The 26,844-nt window shown below is 42.0% G+C and overlaps 1 protein-coding gene across 5 annotated transcripts in view; it reads right to left on the bottom strand.

The window, feature by feature from the left end:
* PPEF1 (protein phosphatase with EF-hand domain 1) overlaps positions 1 to 26,844 on the bottom strand; it is a 133,231-nt gene that overhangs the window by 17,332 nt on the left and 89,055 nt on the right. For 2 of the 5 annotated variants that reach the window (XM_007991181.3, XM_007991187.3), the window contains 5 exons: positions 26,625 to 26,661; positions 24,879 to 25,028; positions 19,606 to 19,758; positions 4,969 to 5,154; positions 2,472 to 2,614 (listed from right to left, as the gene is read on the bottom strand). In XM_007991181.3, the coding sequence (XP_007989372.2) occupies positions 2,472 to 2,614; positions 4,969 to 5,154; positions 19,606 to 19,758; positions 24,879 to 25,028; positions 26,625 to 26,661 (669 nt within the window). The remainder of the gene's footprint in view (positions 1 to 2,471; positions 2,615 to 4,968; positions 5,155 to 19,605; positions 19,759 to 24,878; positions 25,029 to 26,624; positions 26,662 to 26,844) is intronic. The other 3 variants (XM_007991188.3, XM_073013855.1, XM_007991191.3) reach the window with 3 other exon arrangements.

Consider the following 26,844-nt stretch of genomic DNA (forward strand, 5'->3'; position numbering starts at 1 on the left):
TTTTCTGTCTTGACAGACACTTGGGTTGTTACCATATCTTGACTATTGTGAATAATGCCACACTGAACATGGGAATGCAAATATCTCTTCAAGATACTGATTTCATTTCCTTTGGATATATACCTAGTAGTGGGATTGCTGGATCATATGGTACTTCTATTTTTAATGTTTTGAGGAACCTCTATACCATTTTCTATAATGGCTGTACTAATCCATATTCCTATCAACAGAGTACAAGCGTTCCCTTTTCTACACACCCTGGTCAACACTTATGTTTTGTCTTTTTGATAACAGCCATTCTAACTGGTGTGAGATGGTATCTATCTCATTGTGGTTTTGCTTTGCATTTCCCTGATAATTAGTGACGCTGAGCATCTTTTCGTGAACTTGTTGGCCATTTGTATGTCTTTGGGAAAATGTCTATTCAGGTCCTTTGCCTATTTTTTAAATTGGATTACTTGTTTTGTTTTTTTTGTTTTTGTTTTTTTTTTTGTTTTTTGGCTGTTGAGTCGTATGAGTTCCTTACGTATAGGAATGCTAGTTATAGCATTGTTTTTAAATGCAGAATCCTGGAACCAATCTGGATGTCTATCAGTTGGATAAGATTTAGTTGCTTCATAACTGTTATGGTACATGTATACTACAGAATAATATGTATGTACTAAAAAGAATGAGTTAGGTCTATCTTTACTAACTTGAGGTGATGTTCATGATATAATTTTTAGGGCAAAAATTCAGTTGCAGAATACAGTGTGCAGTGTGATTCTATCTTCATATATATATATATATATGTGTGTGTGTATGGCCGGGTGTGGTGGCTCATACTGTAATCCCAGCACTTTGGGAGGCTGAGGCGGGCAGATCACAAAGTCAAGATATCAAGACCATCCTGGCCAACATGGTGAAACCCCATCTCTACTAAAAAAACAAAAATTAGCTGGGTGTGATGGCGCACACCTGTAGAGACTGAGGCAGGAGAATTGCTTGAACCCAAGAGGCAGAGGCTGCAGTGAGCCGAGATCGCGCCACTGCACTCCAGCCTGGCAACAGAGCAAGACTCTGTCTCAAAAAAAAAAAAAAAGAAAAAAATGTATGTACAGGCTGGGCACAGTGGCTCACATCTGTCATCTCAGCACTTTGGGAGGCCAAGGCAGGCAAATCACCTGAGGTCAGGAGTTCAATACCAGCTTGGCCAATAAGGTGAAACCCCGTCTCTACTAAAAATACAAAAATTAGCCCAGTGTGGTGGGGCACGCCCGTAGTCCCAGCTACTCGGGAGGCTGAGGCAGGAGAATCACTTGAACCCAGGAGGTGGAGGTTGCAGTGAGCCAAGATTGTGCCGCTGCACTCCAGCCTGGGCGACAGAGCAAGACCACTTCTTACAAAAAAAAGTATCTACATTGTTTAACATCTTTCTCTTCATACTGAGATATGTGTTTGATGAGGGGACTTCGGCCTATCTTGTATTATCTATGCCTAGAACAGTATCTGACACATGGTAGGTACTCAAAGGTTTTTTTAAATTCTATGACTGAATAAATGCTTGTCTATTTTTGTAAGAGCAAGAAGAGGGTGGAAGGGGCCATTCTAAGCTGCTAGTTTTAGTTACCTCTGGGGAAAAGGATAATTGAGAAGGGAGAGAAGATTGTTAACATTTTCTTTATTCTTCTTTGCTTTTTTTTTCCCAGTTGTTAACAACAAACATGTTAGTTCTATAATGTAAAAAATCTTAGACTGGCCACAGTGGCTCACGTTTGTAATTCCAGTATTTTGGGGGGCCAAGGTGAGTGGATCACATGAGGTCAGGAGTTCAAGACCAGCCTGGCCAACATGGTGAAACCCTGTCTCTACCAAAAATACAAAATATTAGCCAGGTGTGGTGGCGGGCCCTTGTAATCCCAGCTACTTGGGAGGATGAGGCAGGAAAACTGCTTGAACCTGGGAGGCAGAGGTTGCAGGGAGCTGAGATCGAGCCACTGCACTCCAGCCTGGGCCACAGAGTGAGACTCCATCTCAAAAAAAACTTAAAAAGATAATGTGAAAGGGAGAAAAGGAGTATAAGCTATGAATGCCATCACATGGAAAGAGACACTCAACTATTTGTCACATACACTTCTGGATAGAGAAGAGAAAGGGGCAAGAGCAGATAGAGCTGTTTGGGGGTCAGAGAAGGCTATAGGTTAGGGGACTGAGTGGGTGTGGGGAATCTTCTTTTCTTTATATTCAGTTATGTTTCTGAGGACTGACTGCTTTATCCATCTAGAAAGATGTACGAATTTAGACTTGCTCCTTTTGGTTTCAATTATGGGTGCATTCACCACTTGGTGTCTGGAACTATTTCCATTTTGTTGATACTAATGAGTAAGCTATAAATGACTGTCTTCACTCACGTGGCTGCTCTGAGTCACGTGGGACTGGTTCTAATGGGTCCATGAGACCCGTGCTCTGCGTTCTCCGTAGAGTATACACACCTTTGGCGAAGAGGCTGAAAGCACGTTGCTTTAGTTACTTGGTACTGGAAAAATCGAGGAGCTGTACCAGAACATAGTTTGATGTAAGCTCCTCGATTGCTGCCTTCTTCATAATAATTAGAAGCAGAAAATATAGTCACAACCTGGTTAAAGAAAAAGAGGGTCAGGTTCACGTAAAATTAGTTCTCAAAAAGTCATTCAATAAGGTCAGAAATAGCTCAATTGTTAAAAAGCAAGAATCAAAGAAAGTTCATAAACCCTGCAAATCATCCAAGTCCTATGTGATTTCTATGATTGCATCGGAGGAAAACAAGGCTACTCCCCAGTGTCCCCAGGAGCACTAACTCCTGGCCACTCAGCCAACATCCTCAGCGCATGGCCCTGCAATCCTGGGTACAATTTTAGTGCCAAATCTCAGAATCCTCTTTAATGTCTGATTTTGCGAATTCTTTTTCCAAGGAGATAAATCCCCTATTTTCTTGTTTTGTAATAGTTGAGCATCCAGAACGAAATTTGTCTGGTATTTCAGTTTTTTTCTTCTGCCTGGAGCAGAGTGATTTAGAAGGTTCAGGGCCCGAGAAAGTCAGTGCTTTAAGGGCAGAGATGCAGTGGCTAGAAGAAGGGACCACGACCATTATCTTGTGAAGGAACTAGCCTTGGGCTGTGGTAGAATATGGGAGGACACTTTTTTTTTTTTTTTTTTTTGAGATGGAGTCTCGTTCTCTCACCAGGCTGGAATGCAGTGGCACGATCTCAGCTCACTGCAACCTCCACCTCCTGGGTTCAAGCAATTCTCCTGCCTCAGCCTCCTGAGTAGCTGGGACTACAGGTGTGTGCCACCATGCCCAGCTAATTTTTGTATTTTTAGTGGAGACAGGGTTTCATCATGTTGGCCAGGATGGTCACTATCTCTTGACCTCATGATCCACCTGCCTTGGCCTCCCAAAGTGCTGGGATTACAGGTGTGAGCCACTGCACCTGGCCGGGAGGACCATATTTGTGGGTGACAGGGAACCTGGCTTAGGCTCTCTTCTGTCCTGATGAGCATGTCACTTTAGACAAGCCACTGCTGTTTTCTATCTATTTTTCTATCTATTTTCTTATTACAAAGAAACCCTAAACAATACTTGCCTTACTCATCTTGCAATGTTAGTATGAGCTGAAAATGAATTAATAGAGGTCAGAAAAACAAAGTGCTGACACAGAGGGAAATGCCATACAACCTGGTATCCATTTTTATTTATTGCTGTTCACCATAGAAAAAGGTGCATTCCAGGCCAGGTGCGGTGGCTCATGCCTATAATCCCAGCACTTTGGGAGGCTGAGGCAGGTGAATCACCTGAGGTCAGGAGTTTGAGACAAGCCTGGCCAACATGAAACCTTGTCTCTACTAAAAATTCAAAAAATAGCTGGACATAGTGGCGGCCGCCTGTAATCCCATCTTCTCGGGAGCATGAGGCAAGAGAATCGCTTGAACCCAGGAGGCAGAGGTTGCAGTGAGCCGAGATCACGCCATTGCACTCCATCCTGGACAACAGAACGAGACTCTGTCTCAAAAAAAGAAAAAAAAAGAAAGAAAAAGTTGTATCCCAGGACAACTTGGGACAAGAAACCAGCTCCTCAGTCCTCACCTCCTTTAGCCTTTGATCACACACCACTGAAGGAACACAACACACTCCATTTTAGTGGCTGTAGCCAAACTGACTACAGTGAGCAACTTGCTGAAGGTCGCCTACTGAGGGAGCTGAAGGGAAGTGTGGTTTGTGTTTTGGGCCCTGCACGAGGAACAGGTAAAAAGTGCAAGAGCAAACTGGATTCACTGTTGCCTTTTATGCACTCTGTGAGGAAAAGGACATTCTCAACCCCACTGTGTGGGACAGTTGCCTTACAAGTAGTAAAGAACCAAGCCTTTCTGTGTGCTACTTAGTGCCATGTATCAGAATTTCTGTTTCTGAGGCCGGGTACGGTGGCTCACGACTGTAATCCCAGCACTTTGGGAAGCCGAGGCAGGCGGATCACCTGAGGTCAGGAGTTCGAGACCAGCCTGGCTAACATGGTGAAACCCTGTCTCTACTAGAAATACAAAAATTAGCTGGGTGTAGTGGCGCACACCTGTAATCCCAGCTACTTGAGTGGCTGAGGCACGAGAATCACTTGAACCTGGGAGGCGGAGGTTGCAGTGAGCTGAGATCACGCCACTGTACTCCAACCTAGGCGACAGAGCAAGACTCCGTCTCAAAAAAAGAAAAAAAAAAAAAAAAAAGAATTTCTGTTTCTGGGATTAGGGAAGATCAGGGAAATAAACCAAATATCTTTTAGGACAAGGGACAGTGAGGATCTTTCAAACAACCTAGATGAAGCCTGCCTTCTCTGGTTTCCGTTTGGTACTAGAGAAGATATCTTCTCATGGGCTTCTAGGCCAGACATACTCTGTGAAGAAAAGACTGTGCTTAGGGGAAGGATGTTAATGGGAATGTCACTAACAATTTTAGCTTACCTTCCCATCATGACAGATTTCATACCCTTCGGGCTTACATTCATGAGACCTGATGAGCATCTTCAACTGGTATTTATTAAGAATCTTGGAAGTAACATCTGGTCCAAAATAGCAGCCCCCTCCTCGGCCCGTATTTGGAAAACAGCCGTTTTTGCCTCTGGGATCACTCCACAGAATATCAATAATCTTGGAACAACAAACCAGATTCTGCTGTAACTTACAAGTGAGATTATATCTTTCTAGATTCTGACTTGTCAGAAATATTAACCCAAGGTATCCCAAAGACTACTTCTCATTCTTCCTTGAAAACTGTTTCAGGCCTGGAGCAGTGGCTCACGCCTGTGATCCCAGCACTTTCGGTGGCTGAGGTGGGAGGACTGCTTGAGGCCAGGAGTTCAAGCCCAGCCTGGGCAACATGGTGAGACCTCGTCTCTACAAAAAATACAAAAATTAGCCGGGCATGGTGGTGCATGCCTGTAGTCTCAGCTACTAGGGAGGCTGAGATGGGAGGATCACTTAAGCCTGGGAGGTTGAGGCTGCAGTGAGCCATGATCACTCCACTGCACTCCACTCCAGGCTGGGTGACAGACGGAGACCCTGTCTCAAAAAAAATAAAAAGAACATTGTTTCATATTCACCTCCTCCATGAATATCCAATACAGCAATAACAATAACCAAGAATCAGTCCTTGTCCTTTTTTTTTTTTTTGGCTTTAAAAATTCCATTATAATTGTTTGACAGTTGTTGAATCTACAAGGTTCTTTTCTCTTAAAAGAACTTCATTGTCACATTCAGGGGAGAAATTAGCTCCCCACAATGCCCACACATTAGGTGTGTCTTAATATGTTCAAAGACATAAGGTAGTCTCCTGCTGTGGCTCTGGGCCAGGTTTTTGTCCTGTTGAGCACATAGCCTGAGGATGCCCTTGCTGTCTCCCAATACAAATGTGGAAACCTGTTCATCTGAGGTGTCTCCTAAAGCATCTCCTTCACCTTTCCCCCTCCATGGTAAGTACACTCTCAGTTTCAGCAATACATTTAGCAACTGTTTTCCACAACGTGTTCTCCTAAATCCACAAGTGTTGTATTGTATAACATTTCCTTTGGGGTGCAGGAGAGGCAAATGCAGGTTACATGATGTCCAGGACTAAAGATCCAAATTTTTAAAATCATTTTTCTGCCGGGCACAGTGGCTCTTGCCTGTAATCCCAGCACTTTGGGAGGCTGAGTCAGGAGGGGTGCTTGGGTCCAGGAGTTCAAGACCAGCCTGGGTAAACATGGCAAAACCCCATCTCTACAAAAAATTTAAAAATAAAAATTAGCCAGGTGTGGTGGTGCACGAATGTGTTCCCAACTACTTGGGAGGCTGAGGTGAGAGGATTCCTGAGCCCAGGAGGTTGAGGCTGCAGCGAGCCATGTTCATGCCACTGCACTGCAGCCTGGGCAACAGAGCAAGACACCGTCTCAGAATAAAACAAAATAATATTTTTCATGAAGATTGGAGGCTCCCTCTTTGTGGCTCTCATCTATCTGTAAGGTTTCTTTTCTTTTTTTTTTTTTTCTGTGATGGAGTCTCGCTCTGTCACCTAGGCTGGAGTGCAGTAGCATGATCTCGGCTTACTGCAACCTCCACCTCCTGGGTTCAAGCGGTTCTCCTGCCTCAGCCTCCTGAGTAGCTGGGATTGCAAGGGTCTGCCACAACACCTGGCTAATTTTTGGTATTTTTGGTAGAGACAGGGTTTTACTGTGTTGGCCAGGTTGGTCTCGAACTCCTGACCTCAGGTGATCCACCCACCTCGGCCTCCCAAAAAGTACTGGGATTACAGGCGTGAGCCACTGTACCGGGCCTGTAATGCTTCTTTATTGAAACTTCTATAACAGCTTAAAGAGTAGTGAGAAAAACTCTCTCTGCCATTAAAGCTATACAACCTTGAAAATCCTCCCTGGATCTCACTTTTGAGATCTTTAGAATCAGGCATTTGGACCAGTTGACCTGTAAAGTATCTCAGATTCTAACAGACTGATTCTAACAGTCTCTGTTTTCCACATGTTTCTTCTGAGTGCATGAAAAAGCAGGCATGTGAAGTTGTGCAGTTATTCCAGTGGGTCCAAATCAGGTCTGGAGAACAGGACCAGGAACTGCTAAACATGATTGTACAGCCACTGCTAAGTATGGTATGGAAGAGGAGCTAGAAATAAGTGAGGAAAAAGACAGTGAGGTGAAAAGAGCAGAACTGGCAGGAGAGACACCCTGGAATAAGCACCTGGTCAGAACTAGAGAAAAGAGAAACCCTGTACCAGGCCCACATCAGACACCTGCAGAGTTTTTGATGATTGAAGTGACAGTTAAAACCACCCAAAGAAGAGTCAGCCCAGGGCGCTCCTTTCTCCCCACTGAATGCCGACATCAGCACAACCGTACTCTATGAATAAATATAATGGAACCCCTTTACTTTGCTGGTGTTTATGACAAAAATAACACTTGCATTTTCGACTGAGTCAAATCTGGCTCTTACACCATGACATCATGTTTGGGGACATAATTTAACCTGTAATATAATAATGGAGGAAAGATGGAAATCAAGGAGTTGTGCTTTGTTAGGAGGGGATTAAGCTTTCAATTTCTACATGGGATGCAAATCATTTTTAGCCAAAATTACCCCTGGGAAACCTCTTAAGTTACCCTTAACATATATAGTTGCCCTTCAGTATCCAAGGTGGATTGGTCCCGGGACCACCTCCTACATCCAGGATACTAAAATCTGTGGATGCTCAAGTCCCTCGTATAAAATGGCATAGTATTTGCATATAACCCACACCCATCCTCCTATCTACAAATGGTCCCTGACTTACAATTTTCAACTTCACAATGGTGCAAAAGCAACAAGCATTCAATAAGCTCCTTGACATGATGGTATTATGTCCAGATAAACCCATCATAAGTCAAAGAGTATCTGTACCATAAGTCATCTCTAGATTACTTATAATACCTAATACAATGTAAGTGCTATGTAAATAGCTGTTATGCCATATTTTAAAATTTATATTGTATTGTTATATGGTTTTTTTTTTCCAAATATTTTCAATCTGTGATTGGTTGAATCCACAATGCAGAACCTGTGCATATGGAGGGTTGACTGTACATGATTGTATGTATACAACTCTATACAATAATATGGATACGTGAATGTTTTATATATATTATATAGATAATATGGAAATATTAATATTTTATATATGTGATAAAGGATATGAAAATAAAAATTTCCAGTATTTTTCTCTTTTATTGCCATATGCAATAATTGAAATTTACATAAATTCAAGGTACATATGATGGGACTCTGTTGAACTAGAATAAGCACTGGCCAAAGAGTTAGCACTTCAAGTAATTACCTAAGTCACCTTGGGCAAATCACTTATCATATTCAGGCCTTAGTCATCATCAATGGAATGAGGAAGATATATCTAACACTCATTTTTCTTTGATTCTAACTCATAAGGGGTAACAATTTTTAAGAACTGAGCTTGTCCTTCAGAATCCATTCCATGAGTTTTGCATTTCTTTTTTCTGTCTAGAAATCATTTCCTTGACTAGGTTTACCCAGATCGTAATGGTAACGTAAGATTAATTCCAGAACTCACAAACAAAAAAATTGCATAAAAGCCCCTTTGTTGGTGAAACACATTCCTCAGTAGAAACCATCTCTTTCATGTCAACAACACATTATCCTCTGAAATGCAGGAGCCTTGGGGTGATCACTGCATGAAAGACTAATTAATTCTTTACAACGTTCTTTCCTGAAAATTTTCAAACAAAAAAATGGGAACGTTTTACTGAATTACAGCTTTTATATGACCTGATCAACAAAAATCTATTTGTGTGTCAGCCTTTTAAATCTCCTCAATCTAAAATAAATCCTTCAAGAAGCACCTTGCGCATGTCTGCAGCTCTAAGTAATCCAGTCTCCAAAAGTGTGCTTCGAGGGAGAGTTAATAGCTCTGAAAGGTGTATCTAAATGCTTCTCTTCTAAAACATTAATACTACAGATTCACTATTCTTTCATATTTTCCCTTAGTTATACATCCTCCCTTCCAGCTTTTGACCATGTCATTTTAAATTAATTAATTAATTTATTTTTTGAGACAGAGTTTTGCTCTTGTCGCCCAGGCTCGAGTGCAATGGCGTGATCTCAGCTCACTGCAACCTCTGCCTCTTGGGTTCAAGCAATTCTCCTGCCTCAATCTCCCGAGTAGCTGGGATTACAGGTATGTACCACCACACCCAGCTAGACCATGTCTTTTTTTTTTTTTTTTTTGGAGATGGGGTCTTGCTCTGTCGCCCAGGCTGGAGTGCAGTGGTGTGATCTTGGCTCACTGCAACCCCCGCCTCCCAGGTTTAAGCAATTCTCCTGCCTCAGTCTCCCGAGTAGCTGGGATTACAGGTGCGCGTCACCACGTTCAGCTAATTTTTGTATTTTTAGTAGAGATAGGGTTTCACCATGATGGTCAGGCTGGTCTGGAACTCCTGGCCTTGTGATCCACCTGCCTCGGCCTCCCAAAGTGCTGGGATTACAGGTGTGAGCGACCACGCCCGGCCTAGACCATGTCATTTTAAAAACTATGCTCAGGCTAGACGTGGTGGCTCACCCCTGTAATTCCAGCACTTTGGGAGGCCGTGGTGGGTGGATCAAGAATGAGGTCAGGAGTTCGAGACCAGCATGGCCAACATGGTGAAACCCTGCCTCTACTAAAAATACAAAAATTAGCCGGGTGTGGTGGCAGATGCCTGTAATCCCAGCTACTTTGGAGGCTGAGGCAGGAAAATTGCTTGAACCTGGGAGGCGGAGGCTGCAGTGAGCCGAAATCACGTCATCGCACTGTAGCCTGGGCGACAGAGCAAGACTCTGTCTCAAAAAAAAAAAAAAAAAAAAAAAAAGCTATGCTCAGCCCAAACCTTCCAGCCAGGGATCCTAGATTCCTTTAGATACCTTCCTCCTGCTCCCTGTCCACCCTTTAGGCCTCATTGAATAAGGGCTGACTAAAGTAGGTCACATCATTCCTGAGAATGCCTGTCACTCTCATCTATCCCTTCAAAAAAAGAGCATGGACATTCGAGTCAACCTCAGGATCAAATCCTACTCTATCACTCCCTAACTAGCCAAGAGACCTCAATCAAGTCATTTCCCTCTTGGGAGCCGCCTCAATGCAGCTGACTACGTTATTTAAAATTGCAATTTTTACTGGGCGCCGTGGCTCATGCTTGCAATCCCAGCACTTTTGGAGGCAGAGGAAGAAGGATCGCTTGAGCCCAGGAGTTCAAGACCAGCCTGGGCAATACAGTGAGGCATCGTTTCTACAAAAAAATCAAAAAATGAGGTGGGAGAATCACTTGAGCCCAGGTGGTCAGGGTTGCAATAAGCCATAATTGCACTACTGCACTCCTACCTGGACTACAGGAGTGAGACCCTGTCTCAAAAAAAAAAAAATTGCAATTTTGTCCCCAAGACCAGTTTTCCTGTTCTCCCTAACTCTGCTCTAGTTTTTATTTTTCCCATAGAACTTATCATTTAAGGCCGGGCGCAGTGGCTCACGCCTGTAATCCCAGCACTTTGGGAGGCCGAGGCGGGCGGATCATGAGGTTGAGACTATCCTGGCTAACACAGTGAAACCCCGTCTCTACTAAAAATACAAAAAAGTTAGCTGGGCGTGGTGGCGGGCGCCTGTAGTCCCAGCTACTTGGGAGGAGAATGGTGTGAACCCGGGAGGCGGAACTTGCAGTGAGCCCAGATTGCGCCACTGCACTCCAGCCTGGGAGATAGAGCAAGACTCCGTCTAAAAATAATAATAAAAAAAGAACTTATCACTTAAGGTATATCATTTATTTATTATTATATTGTTTATCATGTAACTCCTCCCTTTAAAATGTAAGCTCTGCAAGGTAACTGATCTTTATTTAGTCATTGACATTTCCCAGAAGCCTAGAACAGTGTCTGACACATAGTAGGTGCTCAATAAATACCTGTTAAATGAATGAATAAAGAGAGGGGAGTCATTCAGGCTATAAATAATTTAAATTATTTTTGAAATCTTTTTGGCCTCTGTCTCCTTGTAAGTCTGTCTTACAGAGTATCATATTCATCTCTGTACAGTGACTTAACTCTGATTAAATATATCCCCACATCTCAGTGAACATAAGGGAAAATTTAAACTATAGCACTCTGCCAAGAATTATGAATTTCCATGACTACAAGACAAAATAAAGAGTATATGATTTTTATACAAAACAGCTCATAGATATTAAGAAATAAAGTAATTGTGAGCTCTGTTTTTATCTGGAAATTTCGGCTCTAGCGTAACTTACATGTGTGTTTATCCACTATGTACCAGGAACTGAGGAAAGAAAATTAGGGGCACAACTGAAATGATTAAACATCAGAAATGAGGTTCTGGCCCATTTTACCCAATGTCAGCTCCGATCATGTGTGTGGGGTCTGCAAGACGCCACATCCCTATTGTTTGGGGAGCGGGAGGTTCTGTTGTGGAATAGCGAGCCCCAGTCTCCTCCCTCCCACTTCTTAAGGCTCTAACTCATCTAGGCTTCCAGAGGCCACAATTTTCTTTGTGTGCAGCTCCCATTTCTTTAACATTATCTTCTTTATTCACCATAATCCTAGAAGAGCTTGTTCTAACCTTCAGTCTTTGGGATTTGGATGTCAAGGTTTAAGGAGGCATCCCTTCCTACTTGCTATGGGATGCCTCTCATGCTTACTTGATTTTTAAATATTTTGGACTCGCAGCCAATGATGAATACCATTTCTCCCTCTGTCTCTCTCCCTACCTCTCTCTCTCCTCATCGATTAGGGTATATTTTACACCAGAAATCACATTTTAGTCAACATTTTCAGCAATCAAGGTATAGTGGTCCTAAATCAAGAAATAGAGGTTTCTTTAACAATGACTGAAGGGAAGTAAGAAATTCAACACTGTTTGGTAATTGTTTGATTATGTTTCCCAGCTGCAGATGTAACCAGTATCACGTGGGCATGTGTCTATGTGTACTTGTGACATTGCAAATGCATGCATGTGTGTTTATATCTGAAAACGAAAGCTACTTATTATGGTTATGATTCTATCTACAGGAAGAACACTTTTATCATTAAGCATTAGTCCATTTCCAATAATTTTATTTCAGTTCTTTCAAAACAGGAAACCTGAAGAAAAGTCTACAAAAGACCATTCTAAGAGGTCATAACATTCCCACCCAAGAAGTTGAAAAACAGTGTTCTGGGGCCGGGCACAGTGGCTCACGCCTGTAATCCCAGCACTCTGGGATGCCAAGGCAGGTGGATCACCTGAGGTCAGGAGTTCGAGACCAGCCCGACCAATACGGTGAAACTCAGTCTCTACTAAAAATAGAAAAATTAGCCGGCCATGGTGGCGCATGCCTGTAATCCCAGCTACTCCGGAGGCTGAGAGAGGAGAATTACTTAAACCCAGGAGGCGGAGGTTGCAATGAGCTGAGACTGCGCCACTGCACTCCAGCCTGGGTGACAGAGTGAGACTCCATCTCAAAAAAAAAAAAACCCAAACAAACAAAACCCAGTGTCCTGTAACATCTTTTCCTATAGTGAGAGGCATGGTGTGGCCTCACAGTTATAAATGAGAAGTGTGGAGTCCAACAAATTTGGAATCAAATCTAGACCCATCATTTAGAAAATGATTCAACTTATGTGAGCTTCAGTGTCTTCTTTCGGGAAACAGGAATAATATTATCTACATCATCAGGTTGCTTTAAAGACTTAATGACATAATACACATAGCTGTTGTTCTTAAGAACTCATCCCTGCCATATGGGGCAAAAACTGACAAGAAAGCAGTTAAAATGTAGGACTGGAAATTTAGAAAAACGCCAAATTTCACCAAGACAAATGAGCAAGAGTACTCAAGAGTGATCGATCCATTCTTGTTGAATGGATGAATGAATGAGGGGAATATTTATAGATCTTACTCCATGCCAGAAGCTGCCAGAGACTCCAGACAGGCAGCTCCAGATATGCATGCTGTCACAAAGATGAGTACACGGCTTATTGCCTTTACATCCATGTTTATAGACATACTAAGTACAGGTCTCAAAATGACAACATAATGACAGGAATGGCAGTGTTAGGGGCTTGGCAGACCCCCTCCCCAGTGAAACAACCATTTAACTTGTGAACATCTTTTTCTTTTTCTTTTTCTTTTTTTTTTTAAGACGGAGTCTCGCTCTGTCGCCCAGGCTGGAATGCAGTGACCGGATCTCAGCTCACTGTAAGCTCCGCCTCCCGGGTTTACGCCATTCTCCTGCCTCAGCCTTCCGAGTAGCTGGGACTACAGGCGCCCATCACCTCACCTGGCTAGTTTTTTGTATTTTTCAGTAGAGACGAGGTTTCACCACGTTAGCCAGGATGGTCTCGATCTCCTGACCTCGTGATCCGCCTGTCTCGGCCTCCCAAAGTGCTGGGATTACAGGCTTGAGCCACCACGCCCGGCCCATCTTTTCCTTTAAGACAGGGTCCCGCTCTGTCGCCCAGGCTGGAGTGCAGTGGCATGATCTCAGCTCACTGCAGCCTCCGCCTCCCAGGTTCGAGCAGCCATGCTCCTGCTTCAGCCTCCCGAGTAGCTGGGACTACAGGCATGCACCACCACGCCCGGCTAATTTTTGTACTTTTTAGAGATGGGGTTTCGCCAAGTTGCCGAGGCTGGTCTCCAACTCCTGGGCTCAAGCAATCCGCCCACCTCAGCCTCCCAAAGTGCTGGGATTACAGGCGTGAGCCACCACGCCCAGCAGAAAATCACTTAAAAAAAAAATTAAACCAGTTGAAGCCACTGGAAATTGTCCTAATGGCATGCAGCATATGGAGAAACATTTAAGAACTTACTAAATTTTGATACCAACAGAGAGAGTGTGTGGCATTTGAGCCATGAGCTACTCTAACTCCCTTCACTGATCAGCATGAAGGATGCTGTACTTCAAGTGGACGCATCCAAGACGGGGCTCCTTCTGCCCCAAGCTCCCAGCAGAGGGCTATGGTTTTGTCCCAGAAGCAGCAAGCTGATGGGCATCCCTCATTCCCCCCAGCTCTGCATTACAGAAGCTGGGTTCCAGGCAAGCACAGCAGAGAGGACTGGGGTTCACTTCCCCCAATCATTGGGCAGAAGCCCTATCCTAGGCATGGCAGCTTGCAGGTGCTAGACCCCAACTGCCCCCACACTTGCTCAATCATAAGGAAGAGGTGCTATGCCAGGAAGGGCAAGCCAAGAAGACCAGGGGCTATCATCCCTGCCTACTACCCTGCTTGTGGAACAGGGCTGTCACTGGAGGAAAAGTGGGTCACTGTCCCTGCTCCCAGCTGCAGGGCGATGGCACAGTGGCTTGGCCCAGGGGGAGAGGCAGGTCAAGAACAGAGCACTGCCACCCTGCCTAAGGGGACTGGCCTTATTTGGCACAGAGTGCAAGGAAGTTCATGCCTAAAGGCACTGTTGAAAACAATGGAGATGTTGGGAATAAGCATTTACAAGGAGGATGGTAGTGCTGAGATACTAGTAGCAACAGTACACCAGCTAGAAGAAATTTAACAGACTGAATCGGGGAAACAGACAGATGAGAAAGGAGCCTTTGTGGAGGTCGGAGTAAGCCTCAAACATGGTTAAAGCCCTGCCCCTGCGAAGGGGTCCAGCTTTAATCGGATCAGACTGTAGAACACTCTGTGGGCCAGGGCATTGTTAAAAACAATAGAGCAATCAGCTAGCAATTAGTGAAGGCTAACAGCTGGGACTGCTTCAAATAGAGGCAGATGGGTACGAAGCTTAAAGGAGAGATCAGGGAAAGAGACAAAGAGAGCCCAATTAAAACCACAGTAGTCCGGGTGGTCGGAGAAACTGTATGCACGCCCAAGGCAGCACTCTGTGAAGAGTGACACCAGAGGCTGCACACTGAAGGGGAATAGACTTCACTAAACTAGTCCAGACAAGTCACTCAACAAACAAACAAAAAAGCAAATAACAACAAGCCCCAGAGGGGCATGGGAATAACTACCTAGGGTTACTACAATGTAAGATTACACACATGCGAAGAAAAAAGTATGACTCATACACGGGCGGGGCAGGGGTAGGGGGTGGGGGGTGAGGGGGCAGAGTGGGGAAGCGGGCAATAAAAACTGCTTTTGAAGGGACTAGACGTTGACTTAGCAGACAAAGATTTCAAAGCAACTATTATAAATATGTTCAGAGACATATATAAAACACTCCACCCAATAAGAGTGAAATATATAGTCTTCTAAAGTGCACATGAAGCATTCTCCAGGATAAACCATATGCTAGGCCACAAAAAAAGCCTCAACAAATTTTAAAAGGATTTACCAAAAAAAGAAAAAAAGTTTTAAAGGAATTTAAATCAGGCAAAGCATGTGTTCTCTGACCACAATCAAATTAAATTTTAAATCAATAAACGAAAGAAATATGGGGAATTCATAAATATGTAGAACTTAAACAACACATTACCAAATAACAGATAAGTTAATCACAAGGATATTTAGACAATACTATTGAAAACAAAAGCACAACATAGCAAAACTATTTTTTTTAAGTCAGTAGCAATTGTTTAATAACATAGCAAACTTAAGGGATGGAGCTAAAGCAGTACTTAAAGGAAGATTTGTATCTTTATTAAAAAATAAAAAGGATCTCAAATCAATGATATTACCTTCTAAGGAAACTAAAAAAAGAAGAGCAAACTAAACCTAAAACAAGCAGAAGGAAGGAAATGATAAAGATTATGAGGCAGGAAAATAGGGTCTGGAGGCAGGGAACATAAGGCCAATTCACACTTCAGCTATGACAGGAAATATCCTTTCCATAGGGTTTATGCTGTAAATGACTCTGTAACTTTACTTCAAACTCTTCATTTACATAGGGTGTACTCCAAGTAACCAATGGAATCCTCTAGGGGGTATTGAAACTCCCAAAAATTCTATAACAGGGCCTTTCAGCCCCTATGCTCAGGCCACTCCCACACTGTGGAGTGTACTTTCATTTCAATAAAACCCTCCATTCCCTCCTTGCCTTGTTTGTGTGTTTTGTCCAATTCATTGTTCAAGACGCCAAGAACCTGGACACCCTCCACTGTTAATAATTAGTGCAGAAATAAATGAAATAGATAATAGACAACAATAGAGAAAAATCAATAAAACTAAAAGTTGGTTCTTCAAAAAGATCAATAAACATTGACAAACCTTAGTGAGACTGAGAAACCAAGAAAAAACAGAGGAAACTCAAATTACTAATATCAGGAATGAAAGAGGGAATATTACTACCAAACTTGCAAGAGAAAAAAAATTATAAAGGAGTACTACAAACAACTTTAGGTCAACAAATTAGATAAAGTAGATGAAATGAATTTCATGAAATGAATTTGTTTCAGGAAATGAAACAAATTCCAAGAAAGACACAACTACCAAAACACAAACTACTCAAGAAGAAACAAAACATTTGAATACAACTATAGCAAGGAAAAACATTGAAATTAGTAATTTTAAAACTTCCTACAAAGAAAAGCCCAGGCCCAGATGGCTTCACTGATGGATTCTATCAAACATTTGAAGAATTAAAATCAATCCTTCACAGACTCTTCTAAAACATAGAAGAGGAGACAATACTTTCTAATTCCTCTTATGAGGCCAAACTTATACCAAAACCAGACAAAGATATCACAAGAAAAGAAAACCATAGACCAATAGCTCTTATGAATATAAATGCAAAAATCCTCAAAAAATACTACCAAATGGAAGCCAGCAACATAGAAGGTGGATTATACATCATGACTAAGTGGGATTTATCCCAGGAATGTCAGTTTGGTTTAACATCTCTGAAATCAATTAATATAATATACCATATTAATAGAATAAAGGGAAAGAGCACATCATTTTAATGTATTCAGAAAAAGCACTTGACAAAATCCAACACTCTTTCACAATAAAAACTCTCAATAAACTAAGCATAGAAAGAAACTTCCTCAATGTAATAAAAGGCCACTACAAACAAATACACAGCTAATATCATACTTGATGAAAGATTGAATGCTTTCCCCAGTATCATGAACAAGACAAATATATCTACTCTCTTCACTTTTATTCAACAGTGTACTGGAGGTTCTAGACAAGGCAATTAAGCAAAAAGAAAAAAAAGGAAAAGAAAAGGCAGACAGACTGGAAAGGAAGAAGTAAAATTATTCACAGATAACATAATCTTGTATGTGGAAAATCTCAAAAAATCCACTAAAAACCATTAGAACTAATACGTTTATCAAAGTTCACAACACAATGTCAGTATATAAAAGTCAGTTGTATTTCTATACACTAGCAATGAACAATCCAAAATGTAATTAAGAAAACAATTCTATTTACAATAGCATCAAAAACACCTAGGAGTAAATTTAACAAAACAAGAGCAAGACGTGTGTATGTGTATACATTGTTGAAATTAAAGATCTAAATAAATGGAAAGACATCTCAAGACAGCCATAGTACCCAAATTGACCTATGGATTCAAGGCAACCCTACCAATATTCCAGCTGCTTTTTGGTAGATATTGACAAACTAATCCTAAAATTCATATGGAAATTTAAGGGACCCAGAATAGCCAAAACAATCTGGAAAAAGAAGAACAAAGTTGGAGAACTCACACTTTCCAATTTTAAAACTTCCCACAAAGCTACAGTAATCAAAACTGTACAGTATTGACTTAAGGATAAACATAGAATTGTGAACTATAATTAAGAGTCTAGAAATAAATCATTTTATTATGGTCAACTGATTTTTTGATAAGCATGTCAAGAAAAATTAATAAGGAAAGTATAGTATTTTTAAGAAATGGTGCTGGTGGCCGGGCACAGTGGCTCACGCCTGTAATCCCAGCAGTTTGGGAGGCCAAGGTGGGCAGATCACCTAAGGTCAGGAGTTCGAGACCAGCCTGGCCAACATGGTCAACCCTCATCTCTACTAAAAATACAAAAATTAGCCAGGTGTGGTAACGCATGCCTGTAATCCAAGCTACTACTTGGGAGGCAAAGGTTGCAGTGAGCTGAGATCGCACCACTGCACTCCAGCTTGGGTGACAGAGCGAGACTTTGTCTCAAAAAAAAAAAAAAAAAAGAAATGGTGCTGGGATAACTAAATATCCACATAACACAGAAAGAATTTGGAATCTCAACTCCCGCCACATACAAAAATTAACTCAAAATGGATCAGACACCTAAATTTAAGAGCTAAATGTATAAAATTCTTAGAAGAAAACAAAGTAATAGATCTTTATGACTTTGGGTTAGGCAGTAGCTTAGATACAACATCAAAAACACGAGCAACCAAAGAGAAAAAATATATCATTTTCACTGGGCATCATCAAAATTAAAAACTGCTGTACTGCAAAGGACACCATCAAGAAAGGGGAAAAGACAACCCACAGAATGGGAGAGGGTATTTGCAAATAATATCCCTGATAAAGGATTTGTATGTAGAATATATTTGAAAAACCTCTTACAATGCAATAATAAAAAGATAAATAACTCAATTTTTAAGATAGGCAAAGGATCTGAATAGACACTTCTCCAAAGAAGATCTACAAATATCCAATAAACACATGAAAAGATGCTTGACATCATTAGTCATTAGGGAAATGCAAATCAAAACCATAATGAGATTCCATCTCATGCCCTCTGGGATTCCATCTCATGCCCTCTGGGATGGCTATAATCCAAATGATAGACAATAACAAGTGTTAGAGAGGATGTGGAGAAACTGGAACCTTCATCCATTGCTAGTGGAAATGTAAAATGGTGCAGCCACTTGGGAAAACAGTTTGGGACTTTCTTAAAATGTTAAACTTGATTAAGAGTTAGCTTATGACTCAGCAGTTCCACTCCTAGATATACACTTAGGAGAAATAAAAACATATGTGCACAGAAAAACTTGTATGTGGTGGTTCACAGAAGGATTATTCATAATGGTCAAAAAGTGGAAACAACCCAAATGTCCATCAACTTATGAATGAATAAATACAATGTGTATATCCATATAATGGAATATTATTCAGCAACAAATAGATGTTGAGTACTGATACATGCTACAACGTGGATGAGCCTCCAGAACATTGTGCTGAGTGAAAGAAGCCAGACACAAAACATCACTTCTGTGTCCATTTCTACAACATGTTCAGAATAGGCAAATCTGTAAAGACAGATAGCTGACTGAGGGTTGCCTAAGGCTGTTAGGTGGCACAGGGTGGCTACAGAAGGGAGTGGGGAGTGATGCTAATAGGTGTGTAGTTTCTTTTCCAGATGATGAAAACGTTCTAAAATTAGATTGTGATGCTAGTTGTACAACACTGTGAATATACTAAAAACCATTGAATTATACAATTTAAATGGGTGAGTTACATGGTATGTGAATTATATCTCAATAAAGCTGTTTAAAATATAGTGATGAATTCCAAGAGAATCACGTGGTCTGCTTGTGAAGGTAAAGTCACTCTTTATCTATATATTGTAAGGGACAGCATGCACGCTGGTATCATTGTTGCCACTGCAGTGAACACCCTGATTACCTACCTGTTCCCATTCATGCTTTGGTAAGTGTTCAATAGAAGATCTATTTGTTTTGATTCTTCCATGTGCATTAAAAGTCACACCTACTTTATTGTGCTTCGAGTCAGTGTCATAGTCTCTGTCTGTTTCCATTGGTGGTATCAGCACAGATTTCATCTATAAAACAAATTCATGCTTTAGTCCACCCCTCTGCTTATTCTGTTGCATACAGAGACTTCAGTCCCAGTTGGGATTCTTTCTATATCGTGGTGCCACAACCCAGTGAAAAACACACGGTCACTTTTTGCATCTCACCTACCTCCTACATGTCACTTATCCACTGATGTCTGTAAAGTGGGTCTGTTACAATCTGTTGGTACATTTTTCAATTACAGACATTGCCCTATAAAGAAAGAGTTTCTGTGTTTCATTGGAGTTTCTCTGTAGGTGTTAAACACATTCTGTGGCATCCACACAGAAAATGGAAGATGCTAAGGTAGGGACAACTAGCTCCTATTGAGCCTTTATCTAGCCATAGGATTTTCAGGAGTTCAGAAACACCTCTTAAGAGGGTGGCTGCTGTGCATTTTGTTATGCTTTCCAGAAGAAATGAGAAAAGATACATCTGTGTCCAAGAAAGTTCTTAAAGGAGACATAGGTTGAAAACTTCAGAAGCCCTTCAATCTAAATGTATTGTGGTTCTCAGCCTGACTCTGCCAGCCATTGACGATGTTTTCCAATCCTGGCAACAAAACTGCTGTGTTTCTTTGGAAAACAAAATGTCTTTCTGATAGGGCATCAATTACTAGAATCCCTCTTGTTCCCTTACACAAGCAGAGACTGTGATTTTATACTTGTTTCTTTGTAGCACCATCTCTTTAAACAAAACAATGTTAAACAATACTTCTGTTATACTAGTGGCCATAGTTCAGTGATAGACAAATTCTGTGTGGTAGGTACTTAGTTTCTTTTACAAACTAGAGTGTGTAGGAAATCTTACCTTTATTTTTCAAAAATGAAATTGAATCTTATTCTGAGGTCCTGTCTCATTGAGCTAGGTAGAAATTCAAGCTCAGCTATTGCTAGCTAGTTCACAGCCTACCTGCCCTGTCTCCTGCCAGCAAATGTCCCCATTACAGGCAGAGCAGAATATTCTGGGAGGACCCTCTGGACTTGGGTCCACACAACTCATTTTTTTTTTTTTTTTTTTTTTTTTTTTTTTTTTGTAGAGATGGGGTCTTGCTATGTTACCCAGGCTGGTCTGGTCTTGAACTTCTGGTCTCAAGTGATCCTCTCACTTCGGCCTCACAATGTGCTAGGACTATAGGCATGAGCCACCGTGCCCAGCTGTACACAACTCATTTCTGATGAGCTCACTGAGCGAGGCCACATGGTCTCTTAAGTATGTGTGGCTCTGAAGTTTTCGAGGCCACTTGGGATTGGGATGCTTTGCCCCAGCTCTCCCTAAGGCACTACACCACCATTTTCCCCTGGGGAGTCCTAGTAGCCATCTTTCCCCAAATGCCTTGCTGGGGAGTTTGACAAATACTAAACCAGAATCTTAGTTTTATAGAATCTTCCTTCATTCTTTAGTCTCTCTGCATTGACCCCCCTCAACCTGCCCACCTTACAAAATACCTTAAATGAACCTAGAATAGAGGTTGTCATCAAATTCCCCAGCCCTTCCCCTCCCCTGTTAACAATGATACCATGATGACCACAGGTGTAAATCAGGAAGTACAGTTCCTCCTGCCACAGAGGGTTGGAGGGTCCTATGGGATGGGAAAGTGGGGGTTATAAAATTGGACTGGAAAAATCTACTTTTATGTCTCATCTGATAGAGTTACAAATGGTTGAACCTATCATTTTCACTACAGTTCAACGATATTTAATACAACAAGTATGTGTTACCAGTTCAACCTCACTCAAGGAAGGGTAGAAGACACAAACAATATACAAGTTGAATTTCTATCTTTAAAGCCAGTCCTATGAGCAGGTAGAACAGTGATCCCTGAAGGAGGTGAAACTTCAGGTATCTTGAGAAAATTGCTGGCCCACAAACTCCTCCCCAGGATCTGTATTGGTGACTGAAACACAAACCTCAGAATCAAATTATCAGGAAAAAAGAAGAGAGAACTGGAGGAGCTATATGTTTAGTAGTATATGCCATTTTCTTCCCTTCCCTTCCCTTTTCTTTTTTCTTTTTTCTTTCTTACTTTCTTTTTTTCTGAAATAGTGTTTTACTGTCACCCAGGCTGGAGTGCAGTGGCTTGATCTTGGCTCACTGCAGCGTCAGCCTCCTGGGTTCAAGTGATCCTCCTGCCTCAGCCTCCCAAGTAGCTGGGATTACAAGTGTACACCACCATGCCCAGCTATTTTTTTGTATTTTAGTAAAGACAGGGTTTCACCTTTCTGGCCAGGCTGGTCTTGAATTCCTACCCTCAAGTGATCCACGTGCCTCAGCCTCCCAAAGTGCTAGGATTACAGGTGTGAGCCACCAAACCTGGCCACCATTTTCTTCATATAGGTAATTACATTTAATCATCCCAACAATCCAATATGGTAGGTATTTTTATCTTCAGTTTATAGGTGTGGAAACCAAGGATTAAAAACTTCAGTATGTTGCCCAGTCACCCAGGAAGTGGCAGAGGCAGGATGTTAACCTAGTTCTGTCTGTCTAATGTTACAGCCTCACAGTCTTTACTATGTTAAGGTGGCTCTCAACTTGGGATCTCCACAGAGCTAGTGAGGGACATCCCAGAGGCATCTTCTCAATATCTCAAAAAGCCCTTGATAGAGCTGGCTGCTCAGGCTAACCTCAGGAAAGCAAAAGTTTTCAATCTGATCAATTGGAAGAGGCTGCCATGACTGATTAGTACTGTAGTCATAGGGCAGGTGGCGATAGAGTGTGGCATTCATGCCCTGTGTTTGCCAATATTTGACTGACAAAGACATCATGTTCCCTTGTGCTCTTGGCTAGAATCTAATCCACTCATTATGTTAATACTGACTATTATATCTTGATCAAAATGTCTTATTGGCTTGACTACTCGCTGATATAATGGGAAAGGCACCTTAAACTTAGGGTGGGCTTAAATTTTATTGCAACTGAGTTTTGTTGCGTTTTTTTTTGTTGTTGTTTGTTTGTTTTGAGACAAGGTCTCTCTGTCATGCAGGCTGGAGTGCAGTGGTGCAATCATAGCTCACTGCAATCTCAAACTCCTGGGTTCAAGCAGTCCCCATGCTTCAGCCTCCCAAGTAGCTGGGACCACAGGTGTGCACCACCACTCCTGGCTAATTTTTTTCTTTTTTTGTAGAGCTGAGGTCTTGCTATGTTGACCAGACTGGTCTCAAACTCCTGGTCTCAAGCGATCTGCCCACCTCAACCTCCCAAAGTGCTAGAATTACAGGGGTGAGCTACCATGCCTGGCTGCAACTGGGATTTTTCTTTTTTTAAGAGTAAAAGGAGGTGCTATTAATAATTACAACAGGACAACAGATGTAAGCCAGGACGCACCATCATCAGTTGGTGAGGTGGGAAAGGGTGGTATGTAAAATCACCACAGAATCAGGAGAGGGCTGTAAAAAACTTTCTATTCAGTTTTGTTGTTTTTTTTTTTTTTGAGACGGAGTCTCGCCTTGTCGCCCAGGCTGGAGTGCAGTGGCGCGATCTCAGCTCACTGCAAGCTCCACCTCCTGGGTTCACGCCATTCTCCTGCCTCAGCCTCCCGAGTAGCTGGGACTACAGGTGCCCACCACCACGCCCGGCTAGTTTTTTGTATTTTTAGTAGAGACACGGTTTCACTGTGTTAGCCAGGATGGTCTCAATCTCCTGACCTCATGATCCACCTGCCTTGGCCTCCCAAAGTGCTGGGATTACAGGCGTGAGCCACCGCGCCCAGCCTCAGTTTTGTTTTAGGTTTGCCCTGCTTTGATCTTAAATCTCTCAGGAGATAGTTAATGAAGATTAAATACTTACTACATCCCAGGTGCTGGGGTGTTATCAATGGACTAGAAAAACAGAGGAAGATAATAAACAAACAGTACCACAATTTCTTACTTAAATTTGGTAACTGTGATGAAAGATATGTACAAGGGGCTTGACAGTATATAAAAGGGGATCTCATCTGGTCTGGAGGTCAGACTTATTAAACTTTAATTAAAAAGACGGGGGGATGCTAGCAACAACGTTCTCATTCACATGTGTATAAAGGTATAAAGGATCCAAAAAGTCAAGGTGCCACTGGGGTCACATTTCTGTCTCTATCAGATTAAATTCCAGCTCTAGACGCCCCCCGCCCAGGTTGGTTGGAAGTTGATGATCAGTCCTGAGGGGTAACAGTTCAGGTTTCCCACTAGGACCGTAGAGCATCATCTGGCCCCACTGCTATTACTGGTCCCCAACCCACGTGGCGCTCCCCACACCTCTAGCCTAAGGGCTTCCTCTTGGCCCAGGTACAGGAGGAAGACAACTCCAGTGACCCTGTAAGACCCGTCCAAGGAACCCTTCACGAGGCGTGAGATCTTCACAGGCACCACATTGCCACTTGTCTCAGAGATTCCATACTAGTTCCCGCTCTGCTTGTATTTAGCATGATTAGTTAAACATTTCAAAAAATATTTCCAAAAAAATTATCCTAAGTTATTTGATGTGTATTATGTGGGAAATCATATCAATTCAGAAATAAATTGCACTTATATAAGTGATTTCACTTATATAAGTACCTAGAGTAGTGAAATTCATAGACAGAAGGTAGAATGGTGGTTGCCAGGGGCTGGGAGAGGGGAGACTGGGTAGTCCGTGTTTAACGGGTCCAGAGTTTCAGTCTGGGATGATGGAAAATTCTATAAATAGATGGTAGTGATGGTGATGGTTGCACAACAATGCGAATATACTTAATACCTCTGAACTATACACTTAAAAATGGTTACAGTGGCAAGTTTTATGTTATGTATATTTTACCACAATATAAATGAATGAATGAATTGAGATTTTAATTTTAAAAATCAGGATTTTTCACTTTTAGAAACTACATAAAATGCCAACATTTCCTCATTTTTCCACCCTCAACATGAATTTAAATTTTTTTTCCATATATAGAAGTTACCCACTTAGTTCTTTATCATGCAGTCATAGATTTTTCTTAAAATGTATACTTTTATATACTCTAATAAAATCTATAATCTTTTTAGAGTTACAACCACTAAAACACAAATCAATTCAAAATAATAAATGAAGAGGTACGTATTCCCTTCTAAATCCCTGAGAGAAGATTCATACCAACATTACTTCTTACTTTGTTCCTCTCTATACAGTGGAGTAAATTCAAGTCTGTGGTCTCTGATATCCCACCATGGATGACCAGGATTTCATTGTCAACGATTGTACCGATTGGGAGCCAGGCATAGAGTTCTTCCAAGATTTGTAAGATTCTTTTTCCATGTAGCTGTAAGTAAGAGCTTGAGTAAGTTTTGTTTTTCTGATAGGTTCAGTTTATTGAATAGTCCCCATGTATGGACAAAAAGTAATGGTTTTCAGGCCACTCAAAGGAAGTCAGCAAGGAGTCACTAACCAGTTAGCATGTATTTATCATGTCTTTTTATTCTGTGTGTGTGTGTGTGTGTGTGTGTGTGTGTGTGTGTGTTTGAGATGCAGTCTCGCTCTGTTGCACATTGGAGTGCAGTGGCGCCACCTTGGCTCACTGCAACTTCTGCCTCCCAGGTTCAAGCGATTCTCCTGCCTCAGCCTCCCAAGTAGCTGGGACTAAAGGCAGGCACCACCACGCCCACCTAATGTTTGTATTTTCAGTAGAGACGGGGTTTCTCCATGTTGGCCAGGCTGGTCTCGAACTCCTGACCTCAGGTGATCCGCCCACCTCAGCCTCCCAAAGTGCTGGGATTACAGGTGTGAGCCACTGTGTCCGGCCCTTTATTCTGTATTTTTGATACTATGACATCTTGGGGCCTTGCTGACTCTGAAGGAGAGACTGTCCCTCCCAGGGCTAGCTAATTCCTAGATAGTCAATGACTCGCCCTTCATAAGCAAACCAAGCAATGGAGAGCCCACACCCCAGCTACCTTCTTTATGGAGCTCTCACACTCCTCCTCCTGGGGCCAGGTACCAGACAACTAGGGACAACCTCTGTGACCCAGAGCAGGCTGAAATTACTCAAACTGGTCAGTCTTAAACCAGATTACACTCAGATGCTTCCCTCTGCCCTCCCTCCTACAGAAACCACAATCAAGGCTCTCAACCGTGTTTTCCCCTCGCTCCCTCTGCCTTCTACTTCTTCTTTTTTTTTTTTTTTTTTTTTTTGAGATGGAGTCTCACTCTGTTGCCCAGGCTGGAGTGCAGTGGCGTGATCTCAGCTCACTGCAACCTATGCCTCCCAGGTTCAAGCTATTCTCCTACCTCAGTCTCCCAAGTAGTTGGGATTACAGGAGCATGCCACCACGCCCAGCTAATTTCTATATTTTTAGTAGAGAGAGGGTTTCACCACGTTGGTCAGGCTGGTCTTGATCTCCTGACCTCGTGATCTGCCTGCCTCAGCCTCCCAAAGTGCTGGGATTACAGGTGTGAGCCACCGCACCCAGCCTCCCTCTGCCTTCTGACCAACTCTGGTGCTCCCCCACGCGGTCCCCCAGGGTGGCGTGTAGTGCCTCCCTTTTCCAGAGAACTGTAAATAAAAATCTCTTCCTTCATGACAGTCATTTCTATGTCTGCATGTTTTACCATACCTAAGTAAAACAAATCCTTGGTACCTTTAAAGCAATGAAATATGTATCTATGCTAAAACTTACACAAAACTCACAATGAAAAAGTGTGGCTTAATCCAGAAAGAAAATGTAAGACTCTACCGTGGCCAGGGCTTCCTGTTGTGCTTGTATTTTATTGGCATGCATTCTGACTAGCTGGCCTATCACCTTTCCTAAAGCATCAATCTGGTCTTTCTTGGCTCTTTTTAAATTTCTCTATAGAAACAGCAAAATGAATACTAAAAAAAAAAAAAGAAAAAGAAAAAGAAAAAAAAAGGATGTCTTACCTTATATTTATGCAAAATTTCTTTCGTGAAGCCATACCTAAAAAAAATGGGATTTAAATGCTTTGATTGTTGATAACGCCTACTTCCATGAGTCATGCAAAAAGGGGAGTCCTTGGCATCTCAGTATCACAAGCACCAAGAACTCAAGAAACCAGAGTTCAGTTGGAAGTGTTACTTACCTGAGTCTTTGCTACACATGACTGGAAAGCATAAAAGCAAC

This window comes from Chlorocebus sabaeus, chromosome X, assembly GCF_047675955.1.
Source record: "Chlorocebus sabaeus isolate Y175 chromosome X, mChlSab1.0.hap1, whole genome shotgun sequence".
Lineage (NCBI taxonomy): Eukaryota > Metazoa > Chordata > Mammalia > Primates > Cercopithecidae > Chlorocebus > Chlorocebus sabaeus.